At 27.6% G+C, this 13,037-nt stretch overlaps 1 protein-coding gene across 1 annotated transcript; it reads right to left on the bottom strand.

Moving 5' to 3' along the window:
* Positions 1-3,870: 3,870 nt before the first annotated feature.
* Positions 3,871-11,932, bottom strand: LOC135923911 (polyadenylate-binding protein 1-like). The gene is made up of 8 exons (XM_065458917.1): positions 11,881-11,932; positions 11,628-11,676; positions 11,482-11,588; positions 11,200-11,350; positions 5,433-5,658; positions 5,033-5,181; positions 4,571-4,739; positions 3,871-4,418 (listed from the first exon to the last, which is right to left on the bottom strand). Exons 2-8 carry the CDS (start codon positions 11,654-11,656, stop codon positions 4,164-4,166), a joined length of 1,086 nt encoding a protein of 361 aa, XP_065314989.1. The 5' UTR covers positions 11,657-11,676; positions 11,881-11,932; the 3' UTR covers positions 3,871-4,163.
* Between the last annotated feature and the right edge of the window lie 1,105 nt (positions 11,933-13,037).

Raw genomic sequence — 13,037 nt, 5'->3', positions numbered from 1 at the left:
TTTTTGTCATTTTTATGCACAAAAATCTTTCATTGTATAAAAATGATTTGAATCTTTAGAAAAATCTTCAATTTGTGATATTCAAGGATTTTTAATCAAAATTTTATGCAAAATAAATTTGCAAGAAATCTTAGATTTTTTTTTCAAACTGATATTTTATGTAATAGGAATAAATTTTGAAAATAGGGGCAAGGGGGGTGGTTAAAAGGTATGATGTGCCCAAATTATGTCCAAATATAAAAAATTTGTTAATTTATTTAACCTGCCCTTATTATATTGATAAGTTTATATTATAATTAAAGATAATAAATAAATGTCAAAATTGTATATTTTTATAAAACAATAAAGTTGTGTCCAATTATATATTAACTAGTTTATATTGGTGCTTAGTTTGTCAAAAATAGTATATTTCCAGTAATTACTCATATTTCCTAAAGTTATTAATAGCTTACTTTTTATGTTTTATTATAGGTGAGAGATTGGCGGGCTACAAAATGATTCATAATTTGTTCTGCTTTCCTTTTGTTTTAAATTTTTATGGTAAAATGTTCCTGATCATTTTACTGGCATCACTTAGATTATTATTAAACATAAATATAATTTAGCTTTAGTATTATGCATTTATTTCAGGAATCTATAAGTTATAAAGCGACATAACTGTGTCTAACCAAATCAACATTTTTACCATTTAATACTTAAAAATGTTCAATAGTAGTAAAGGCCATTTTAGTTATAACTTTATTCAAAATCCTCAAATTTCATATTCCGTCGCAACCCCTATATTACAAGAATTAACTACAGAATATCGTGTTCCGTCAAACCTTTCTACTGAAGATTAACCGTGAAAAACATGAAGGTTTTGGTTTACACTTCCAAAAGAACCTTGAAAAATAAATAAATTCTGCTTCTAATAGAGGTGGTAAATAAAATTAATAGAAATAATATGATCAGTTTAAATACCGGATCACTATCTTGTTAATGGAAAATTGGGAAAAATTGTTATAGGCCATTTCCAGACATAACGTTTTTTCAAAGCGGTTTTTGGGTAATGTTACCAGCAATTTTTTTTTAAATATTAAATTCTAATTAATTTTTTTTATATAATATAATATTTAAAAAAAAAATCCTGACCCACATTTCAAAAGGCCAAATCGTTATTAAAATAAACCCAGTTTGTTTTCCATTTACGATTGAAAAAATGGGGATCCAGATTGTTTTTTTTTAAATATTATATTATATAAAAAAAATTAATTCGAGAAGTTAACATTTTTTTGGGGAAATAAAAAATTGATTACTGGTCTGGTAACACCAAAAACCTATTTTAAAAAACGTTCTGTCTGGAAATGGCCATAGGGGTAAAATAAAGAATATATAATAGCAATAATGGTAAATTAAAATATAAAAATAAGAAAGTATCATAGTTAATGTTTTGTAAATGAATCCTTATGCTAAAAAAAGGAAGCTATAACGATACTCAAAGTCGAAAGAATTCGTCAAGTTTTGCTTTATATGTAGTCTAAGCAGGATTGTTTTATCTTTTTGCTCCCTACTAGATCTAATACTAAACTTGCTGAGTCAGCATGTACTATTGTCGCTAGAATGATCCTTTTTTTTGACACTATTATATTTTTACCATTAATTATACAATCGTAATTTGATAGCTAGATATAATGCGTTACATTTACAATTATATTCGTTGCATAAAACTAAACCTCAAAAATAAAATTTTTGATTAGTTTTAGTTAATGCAAATAATCATGTATTTGTCGGAGTTTGAATATATTTTCTCTCTAAAATTTTAATGTGTGCACTTTTAATCAGCATGAAATTTACCAGTTTAAAAGTTAAATTAAAATTTTTCATAGCTTTTTCCTTTAATATAATATTTTTAGTAGTAAAACACGATAAATGTTCCTAAGATTTATATGAATTTTTGATATAATTTTATGATAGTTTGTCAGGAAGGAAAGGAGTAAAATATTAATAAATATTTTTTGTAATATAATTTTACATGGTTGATTAAGCACGAAAAATCATTTAAAATAAAGCATTGGCTTTTAAAAAAGCAGAAAATAAATGCATGACATATATTATTTGAACTTTTTAAAAACATATTACATATTTTTCGGCTTTTAATTAGGTGATTGCATCTTCCGACAAATCAAGGTTGTTTGGGGTTTCTCCTTCTTAATTTGGTTTCTTTGTTAGCCTTCCTTACTTCTCGTCTTTAATGCGAGTAGGTTAAAGTAAACTTGTGAGTGGGAGATAGTCTATTTGAAACTACCTATGATTATAATGAAAAATTTATGCCTTTAATCTCTTCCACAGTCCTCGGCACAGACGTTCTTAACCCTCTACTAACTAACTTTAAGAAATTAGTGGGGACTAATCCCTCCTTTGAAGACACTTCAATCCTCAAATATTAAGACAAAATTCTGGTCATGAATGGCTTGAAGCTGTCGCTAGTGCCAATATTGGTCCTTTGCTATCGATGAGGAGCAGAGGGTGGCCAGTATAGACTGGGCTGTAACCTATGCCTACCTCATAAATGTAAAGGGTACGAGAAAGACTGTGATTCTAAGGGTCATCACCTAACCTGTTTATATTCAAAAGGATGGTTCAGTCTCCATATAGCTATTGACTCCAATCTCGAACAAATGAAGGTTGGCCAACTACCCCAACCTCCCGGAACCTCTGATGAGAAAATACTAGATGGGCTCATAAACATTCCTTGGTTTAGAGGAAAAAACCATATTTGGGATTTAATTTATGTCTAACAATTTTTCTCTAACCCAAACATCGATCCAATTATTACAGCCGAATACCATGACTTTTCAGATTTTCATTTTAAATCATTATTTGTACTAATGCCATAATTTTTTTAAGATTAGGTTAAAAAAAACTCCTCAAATTAATGATCATAGATCCTTTTTTAAAATGTTACAATCAACTCAAATCGCATGTTTCTCGGAAATCAATGAGTCTCTTTTTGCCCCCCCCCCCCATCTTATGTTTTATATAATGCAATTTTTTTAAATTTAATTTTAAAAAAAATAAAAATAATTTTAAAAAAGAATAATATAGTGCAATAATCCTTTACTACATATATAAAAATATTTTATTCTTTATCAAAATTATCAAGAAATTTAACAATGAGGTGCATGTTAATTCAAAAAAAGACCACATAAATATATACATTCTAAAAACTTTTATTAGGCTTAAAATTTAGTTATATCAACCTATGCTTTTATGACACCAATAATTCTAAAGGGGATGTTAATTAACCGTTATAAATTTCTAAAAATTTTAATTCTATATCTGTTGAATATTTATCTGCAAATCTTTTGTACAACTATGCTTTATTAACATCCTCTTTGTAATTTTATATATAGATTCTTTTATAAAATAATGTCCTTTTTTTAATACAGTGATATTTTTCATGAATCGAGTGTCTATCTGCATCTAATGATAAAGGACAAATTGCAAGAGATCAAAAAGCTAATTTTCTATTTGTTTAAGGCCAAGACTCCCCATTCCATACAAATTTTTAGAGAAAGTTAAGGCCGCCGGTTAAGGTGATAATTGTGGCTATAAATATAAAATATTGTGTTTGGAATTTGGGTAGAAACTCTTCTCGCGTTCTTATTTTAGTTACAGTGATTATATATTGAAAAAATATCGATTCCATGATTATTAGCATTTCCCTGGAATCAAGGCAATTCCATCCTGGAATTAATGGAGGGCAAATGAACCCTGTCTCTCATTGAATCGTGTGAGCAAAAAAGTTATTTGGCAAAATAATAAATAATTTAATCATATTTTATTGTAATATACAATATTTTAAAGTATTGGCTATTTACAACTTTTTACACGTATTTATAAATTAAATTATATTTTGATAATAAATTCCCATTTTAAATTAATGAAAGGAGTGCAATACAGCCTAAATTATGTTTTGATAAGCAAATATAATAACATCAGCTTAGTATTAATAGAAATTATGTTCAAGATTTCGATTATACAAAATGTTTAAAAAAAACATTATTATGCATGAATTAATAATCCAACACAAAATTTATAATTAAAGGTAACAGATAATGATTACCAATTAAGGTAAAATATATATTATATAAACAATTTAAAATATTAACGATATAAGGGTATTAAAATTCTAAGGAGATAAAATGATTGGATTGAAAATCTATAGGCTGCCACCTAGACCTTTCAAGGCTATCAAAAAATTCCCCGTTCTGGCTCGTCATATACTCCTCATTGATCTTGTCCAAAACTCCGTTCCCGGCTAGAGGAATCAGTTGTCCACTAGTGTCTATAAGCCCTAGGCTGTTCATGAGGTGACTTGTGTTGCTATTCGGATCGTAATTTTGTGGATTGGAATAGTAACTGATAAGTTCGTTGGGCTAAATATATGTAATATATTTAAATTATCTTTGGATAAGCTCAAAGTTTGTTATAATATTTAACTCAAAAACCCCCGACTCACTATGTCAAACCTCTTGAAAATGTCAAAATATAATATAATGAAACAGATTAATAAATAATTTTATCATACATCATCTTTCGCGGGTATTATGGGATAAAGTTGTGAGGGAAAAAGGGCTTGTTGAAAGAGCATAGATTGGTATTGTTGCTGTTGAAGTGTGTAATGGTAATATTGGAAAGCAGGGTCTACAGTATTCGTGGCTATGGCGGAGGCGTTAACATTTGACGTAATATTAAAACTTAGGGAAGAAAAAAAAGATAAAATTTATTTACATCATAGATTGACAAATTTTAATTATTGAGAAGTGAGAAAAATCAACAACTGATTAGAGAGGTTTTTAATGTTTATTTATATTCAGTTTTTCTTATCTATTGTGTTGAATATTCATTCCCTCTTTCATTATTCCCACTTAAAAACATCTTAAACTAGCCTTAAGGTAATTGTATCTTTCAAAAGGAAAAAATAAATTTATAATATTATATGGAAAAAATAAAATAAATATTTATTATAAAACTATTCAAAAAGACTCACTCCTGATTAGGAACTGCAGCAATTATACTAGGTGGGTTGTAATAAGGATTTGTAGCATGTGCTTGTTGCATGTTATATAGTGCTGCATTCATATTTAGATCTACAACGTTGGAGGTACTAGGGTCTGCTTGGCTAGCTGGGGTAGTGGACTGCTCAAGTGTAAATTAAAGATAGGAATAGGAAGGTAACAATAAATTAATATATGCTTTGCTTCCGCTTATTTGTTCCTTTTCCTTATTTTATTCTTCTATCTGTATTATGATATCTTGATTTTAAAATCAGTGGGCAATATTTTAATATCCCAAATTCTTATGAGAATAACTTAAATTTAAGTAAATAATTTGGTTCCGATATTTAAATACAATTATCTTGAGAAAATATATCGCAAATCATATATAACCTGTTCATTCGTTTGTCCGCTCTTTTTAGCCAATGAAGAGGTAGTGGATCCTTCAAAACTTTTATAAAATTTTGTCAGTTCGTCATCATCCTCCCCAGTATTAGCTTCGTTGGTTTTGATATTATTTGGTTGAGCTGCATGAAGAGCAGCATCAAATGGCACCATCCTTTCATGTTGATGTCGGTATTGGTGAAGCAAGTATGTTAGATCTGGTATATATCCTGCTCTATGATAAAGATTTTTTTTAAGGCTTGATAATAAAAAAAGGAAATTGTTTAAAAAAATTATATAATTTAAATTTTATAAATAGCAAATGAAGATAGTGAATGTACTTAAGCACATAGCCAGCAGAGGAACAAAATAAAAATCCCCTCAGTGATCTCCTCGGACAACTTTGGACTTGATAAGAGAAACAAATTCCTCTTTGCATTAGAATATATCAACAAATTGTTTAATGATACTAGTATTTTATGAAATCTTTCAAAAAAATGAAATTGATTTAGCTGACGCCAAGAAAATAGCAGAAAGTATGTGTTAGTGTTAAAGAAATTAGGGAAAATGTTGTTAAATTTTTTTATACATTATATGACTGTTAAGTCTACAACAGAACTTATTTGATATTCACATATCTTGACATATACGACAGCACATCGTTAAAATAATGTAATATAAGTAGAAGAATATTATAAAATAAATATCTTTCCCTCAATTGAATAAATTTTTAAGCCGAATAAATGAAAAATTCTTGATAAATCAAACAGTCCTAACAAATCGAAATATTTCCTTGATATATTAAAAATTTTATATATTTTGACAACTAAACCCACTAGCCAATACAAAATGAAGCTTTCTTTTCTTTAAGAAAAAAAACTTATCCATACTATCTGAAAAAATATGAATAGGTTAGCCCTTTAAAAAAATATATGGGGATTTGCTATCAAATACTGATGAAATCATTTAAAATTAAGTAAAATATAAAAGAGATTACAAATATTTTGTAAATACCTTGCAGTTCATATACAAATAATACTTAAGAATAGTGTTGTTAAATGGCGCGTTTTGAGCCGATTTTAAAAAATGGCTAATACTATTTTAAGCAGAAAAATATTGTCCAAGCCTCGAGATTTAGCTATTAGATGTTTAGACCTTCGGCATCTATAAGAAAAATCTTCAGGCTTGCGTAATATTCACCTGGATAAAATATTGAGTTAGTCGTTTTTAAAAATAGGCTCAAATGGAGCCTTTTAACAACACTACTTAAGAATATTTAGCTATATTTACAACATAGGAATTTCTCAAAAATATTTATATATGGGTCATTCCATGTGTCAAATCGATCAAAAAACATGATTTTCGAGGGGGTCCTGTAGTTTGTGATAAATTTTGTGTACAAACAATGATACATGGAACGAAAGTAGTATTCAAATTTAAAACATAACCTTTATGTTTATGGAGAATATCAAAGAGTCAGCATATAAAAAATGATCTCTTTTTACTATCAATTGTCATTTAATTAGAGAACTACAAAATTATGTATAATGATCTGCATCGGGCCTAATTTTTCAAGCCCGGCCCGGCCCGAATTTTTATAAAGTTTTGGACGACCCGGCCCAAACCCAAAATTTTTAAAAAAAATTTAATATATAAATTAATTTTTATAATTACTCAAAATATACGTTTATGTTATATGGCGTCTACTTTCTATAAATAAAATCATATATTTTTATTTTACATAAAAAATTTAACATAAAATTGATAAATTTAGATATATTTTAAAAAATTTCTAAGGCCCGACCTGACCCCCGGACCGGGCCTACTTTTGCAGATCTCTAGTGTATATATTCTATTTTTAAAAAATATTACAATTTTTTTTAATGTGGTTCACCATCTAATTCTATTCTAAAGTTTAAAATTCTTACAAAACATAGTTTCTCCTATTTTTATAAAATTTCAAAAAAAAGCCACTGAACCCAATTTATATCTGTAGGAAAATAATAGATATACAAGGTTTTCGCTTTCATTGTAAAAAAGGATAAAAACACTAAAGACAAGGAATATTTTTTTCAGTATGTGGAATTAATTGTTCTAATGGTATTCAAAATGTTTTTATATATATTTTATTATGGCAAAGAATCAATACGATATTTATATATGTGCAATATTTTAATTTTTACTGGTATGACATTTATTATTATACCATATTATTCAAAAATATTTTTCAAAACATCCCACCTCAGAATTATTTTTTGTAAAATTTAGAATTTTGTATAAATGTAATGTAAATTCTATGCTATTATAAAAAAATATAAATAAATTTTAAATAATAATAGAATAATTACATTATTCTATCTATTGGATAAAAATACTGTTTTAAAGTATTTTTATCAATTTTCCTTGCGAAAGCAAAAACTTGGCATTTCAATTTTCTTAGTTACAGTTATATATTGAAACTTATATTAGTGAATATGCTTAAAATTGTATAAAAATCAAATAAACTCATTCCTTATTTTTATAAGTTTTATATTTAAAATGGGGTTAAACAGCCACATTAAAAAAAAATAAATATTTTAAAAAAATAGAATGTGTACATTTTGTTTTGATAAAATTGTTATTTATAATTTTTAGTAAATCCATAAGCAATAAAATAGTTTATTCTTCATGCTGTGACCCTTGATATCAATGTTTCAAAAAATATAATACTAAAACTTGAACACTGGTTAGGATATATATACTTTGGTTTGTATATAAAATTTTGCCAAGATTTCAAGCAGTTCAGAGTAGTGTTGTTAAACGGCTAGATTTGAGCTGATTTTTAAAAAAGGGCTTACTCAACATTATAGCAAGTAAAATAAAGCGTCGAGATTTCGCCAATAGATGTTTTATCCTATGTGCCATCTATGAGCAAAATCTTTAGGCTTGCATAATATTTTTCTGGATAAAATATTGAGTTAGCCGTATTTAAATTAGAGATCTGCAATTAAAATAATCGGGTTTGGGCCGTGCCGGGCCTAGTATTTTTAAAAAAATTTCGGGCCGGATAGGGTCGGACTTTGGAAATTTTATTAAATATATCTAAATTTATCAATTTTATATTAAAATTTTTGATTTAATTTATTGAAACTAAACGGTATATAACATATGTCTTTATTTTAAGTAATTATAAAAATTAATTTCTATATTTAAATAAATTCGGGCCTGGCCGGGCCGGTAAATTTTTTAAAAATAAATTTCGGGTTCGGGCCGGCAAAACTTTTTAAAAAAATTTCGGGTTCGGGCCAGGCTTAAAAAATTAGGCCCGGTACAGATCACTAATTTAAATATCGGCTTAAATTGAGAGGTTTAACAACACTAGTTCAGAGAATCATGATGGAATGATCCATATTTGAAATTGGGCAGTTTCTTCCTTATCAATAATTTTTATCAATATACATTACCGGCCATAAATGATTGCCCACCCTGCATTTTCTTAACAATTTTCTTAAAATAAGACAAATAACACACAATATGAGGTTTGTCGAATTTATTTATAAGTTTACATATTATTGCATAAAATTACAAAAAATAGAAGACATAGCAATTAATTAAGGTCAAATTTTGGTCTCATCAATATGACCACCTTTATTCTTAATATGCTGCACAAATTTTTGGTAAACTTTCGATGAGATTTTTTAAATATTCGGAAGTGATATTGTTCCATTTTCTCCGCAATCTTCCGAAAGGTGCAAATGAGAGGTTAGTGGGCTTTTTCGCGATTGTCGATCAAGGTGATCCCATAAAAGTTCGATTGGATTGAGATCGGGAAACTGGGATGGCCAAGTCATCAACTCGAGAATACCGTATTGTTGTAGATTTTGTAAATAATCTTTGCATAGCCTGGATGTGTGCCTTGGGCCATTATCTTGTTGAAATAAAAAGTTATTCCCTATCAAACACTTTCCTGATGAAATCACATGGTCCTCGAGGATTTGCCGGTATCCCTCCTTGTTTAGGATTCCTTTATTTTGAAAATGTCGAAGGTTGTCCCAACACCAAAGCACCCCCACACCATAACAGACCCCCCCCCCCCCCGAATTTGACTGTAGGAATTATGCAGTGATCGCTCATTCGCTCTCCAGCTGAGCGGCAGATATATTGCCTTCTTTTAGAACCGAAAATTTCGAATTTTGACTCATCACTCTATAAGACGTGGTACCAGTTGGCAGATGTCCAAAATTGATGTTTTCGTGCCCAGTCTAATCGCTTGAGTTTATTTATTTTTGCTCAAGAGTGGCTTTTTGACAGCTAACTACCATAAGTTCAAAGCTCCTAAGGCGCCTTTTCATAGTTGTGACACTTATCGGGGTTTCCTGAGTCAGATTAATCTCAGCAGCTATCTCTGAGGCGACAAGGCGTCGATTGCGTTTTCTGATCCTTGCTATATACGTATCATCGCTTAAAATCGTTTTGCAAGCTCTTCCAGGCCTCTTTGGATTCGATATTGTATTATTGTTGCGTAATCTTTTAAGTATACAATAGACTGTTTGTCAAGCTAGGATTCTCTGGCAATTTGGCGATTACTTTTACCACTTATGTGTAAATTATTATTTTGCATTTAGTTGGAATAAAAATTTCTTTTCTTTTAATCATTTTGGTCGAATGTTCGTTAAAATATTTATATAAAGACTGAAAGTTTCTTTAAACAATGATTTAAAACAAAAAAAATCTAAGAATTTTTTTTAAAATAATTAAAAATAGATATTAATAAGCAGATTAGAATGTGATTAATGACTTTCTTCCAAAAAACAACAGGCAACTTAAAATTGTTGCTGAAAAAAACTAATGAACCCTATTTTACCAAATTAGTCATTTTTGACATGTTGCTTTCAAAGGTTAAAATTTCATATTTATAGAGTTTTTTATTTCTAAACATGTCTAGAGATCTTAAATTAATTAATCAATTTGCTTTTACCCAAGTAAGTTAAAAAGTTTTAAGTTATTAAATTTTTTATGTAAAAATGCAGGGTGGGCAGTCATTTATGGCCAGTAGTGTATATATATTTTAGATGCCCATAATATTCTATTTTTTGTATAAAATTTTGTTCAGTGAACATTTCATATTGGGTAAAATTTCTCAATCCTTATATGTTTTAACCCAAAAAAAATGACAAAATCAAGTTTCTAGCCAAAAACAATATCCTAGAGGTTCTTAAATAATTTAATGTTTTATAACAACATTTTTGTGCACAAATTTATATCCAATTATTTAGGTATTAAAAATTGTCAATTTTTTATAGTAACTAGTCCTATTTTTTTAAGAAATTTTAGATGTCAAATAATGCCTACAAGCAAAATTTTGGCATTTTTCAGAGACCTGCAGCCCCAGCTTTAAGCCTAGCTTGAGTATACAGGCTGGTACATATTTTAATTTTTTTTAATACCAGGCCAAGCCTTAAATTTTTTTTTAAATACCTAGGCCAGGCCATATTTTAAAACTGAATCTTTTAAATCGCCATTATTAGCTATAAAAATTTGAAATAAATGTAATATATTTTTAAAAATCTGGGCTGGGCCAAAATCCAGGCCAGGCTGTCTAAATGTAATCTCTCTCTGATTTTTTTTATATCATTTTTAAAATTCCCAACATTTATATGCCATATATTTATTAAAAGTTTTATATAATTCATCATTTTTAAATAAAATCTTATATCTTATAATAAAATTGATCCAAATAATCATAACTATAAAACAATGATCATTGGAATATCATAATCAATAATATAAAATATACCTCTTTTGCTGGAAAGCTTGATTGATTTTTATTGGTTTGGAACCTAAACCATAATGACCATTCATATCTGCCATAGCTTTGTCTTTTTGTCTTTCATCAGTAAATTTGACAAAACCAAAACCTTTGTTGCAACCATTCATATCTCTTATAACTTAATAATATGATTATTTTCTTTAATATAGCAATATTTTTATATAAAAAATATCATTCAAATTCTGTATAAAATGACAAGATTTATAGAATTAACCTCATTGTTAAGATATGACTAAAATTATATTTTACTTTTGGCTCCTGAGCATGAAGGAAATCGAAGGGCAAAACATAAGTATAGAGCTGTATCATCTACTTCTGGAGAAAGATCACCAACAAAAATGCTGAATTCATTTGCACTATAAAATACTATAGATTATAATAATCATTGAAATTACCTGTTATCTATAAGAGCATTAGTTGTCATTTGAAATAAATGTGTACAATCTAAAAATGAATTATCAATATAATAAGGTCAAATAAAATATAAAAATAGCAATTTTAGAACCACATTCTAACAATGACATGTCATTACATTCTAAATATATTTGAACTAAAATTTATTTCAAAAAATTAAAGAAAATTCAATTTTTGATATAAATTAAAGCCATTCATTATTTTAAATATATTAAGCTAATAATGATTAATTACCGTCAAAATGTTATTTTATTCAAAATGGCATTCGACTGGGAATATGAGATACTCAAAATGTTTAAAAATCAAAAGACAACCTAACTAACGCAAGTTACATTACTGTCAGATAAACATAACTATCAGTAGCAAAATATCATATAGTAACAAAATAGAACAATTATAATATGTTGTTTCAATATAAAAAGAAATAAGATTCAAATAAAATAATAAAATGTAGTTGTTCTAGTAATCTAAGAACCCAAACAGTTAAAATAAAAACACCTTCATAGGCGTTTCTAGGACTTTTCTAGGAGTGGATAGAGGAAATATATTAAATTTTATTAACTTGCGATAAGGCTGGTTATTGCAGGTCTTTCCGCAAGTTATATTATGTTCTTTCACAAAATTTATTAATTATAGTTATCAAATTTCTTTATTATTATAAATTTTTTTGTATATATAATGACTGAGATTTCATTCTTGGGAGAGAAAGATAAGGGAGTGGGGTAGGGTTAATTTATAGACTTAAAATATTGCTGTATATCACAATCATTAAAAGAAATCCCAGTACAAATGACATTTATATTTTAGTGAGAAAGCAACGTCATCATTACTTTTTTTATTTTTGGAAGATAACGAGAAAATTAACAATATTTTTGAGTAATGACTAATAAGTTACTTTTTAAGCTATAAATGAAAGACGATAAAATAAAATCAAGTTAAACTGAAGGAGATTTAGGTTCATGGCTAAATTATTATCTATAAAAAAATATATATTTAATTTTAATTATAGCAGAGTTTTCATCAAATCAGATTCATCTCATGTTAAAATTTTATTATAATTTATACATAATGGTAGAAAATTACATTTTTTACTAAATTCAAAAAATATATATACAATACAAATTTTATAAAGATGGATTAGTTAAATTTATTGATAGTAAAAAAAAATTATTTAAGCATTTTTAAGGAATTATGACAATTAAAATGGTATCTTGTAAATATAACTATCCACTCTTCAATTATCTGCATCAGTTGAGAGTGCCTTTATCACAGAAAATTACATTGTTAAAAATAAATAGAATAGTTAGAATATGCAGTGCATTGTATTGCAATGTAATATAATAATTATAAGATTTATTTAGTGAATATTTAATTTTTTATTGTTTTAGAGC

The sequence above is a fragment of the Gordionus sp. m RMFG-2023 genome, chromosome 2 (assembly GCF_954871325.1).
Source record: "Gordionus sp. m RMFG-2023 chromosome 2, tfGorSpeb1-WG-v2, whole genome shotgun sequence".
NCBI lineage: Eukaryota > Metazoa > Nematomorpha > Gordioida > Chordodea > Parachordodidae > Gordionus > Gordionus sp. m RMFG-2023.
This window is presented reverse-complemented; position numbering and strand designations above follow the sequence as displayed.

Bases quoted from the DNA above. Each gene is read 5' to 3' on its own strand.
- LOC135923911 (XM_065458917.1), bottom strand. From the start codon at position 11,656: ATGACAACTAATGCTCTTATAGATAACAG. The intron at 4,740-5,032 runs GTGAGTCTTTTT...TTCTTCCCTAAG, and splicing joins GCTGCAGTTCCTAATCAGGA to TTTTAATATTACGTCAAATG. The intron at 4,419-4,570 runs GTATGATAAAAT...ACATATATTTAG, and splicing joins TAATACCCGCGAAAGATGAT to CCCAACGAACTTATCAGTTA.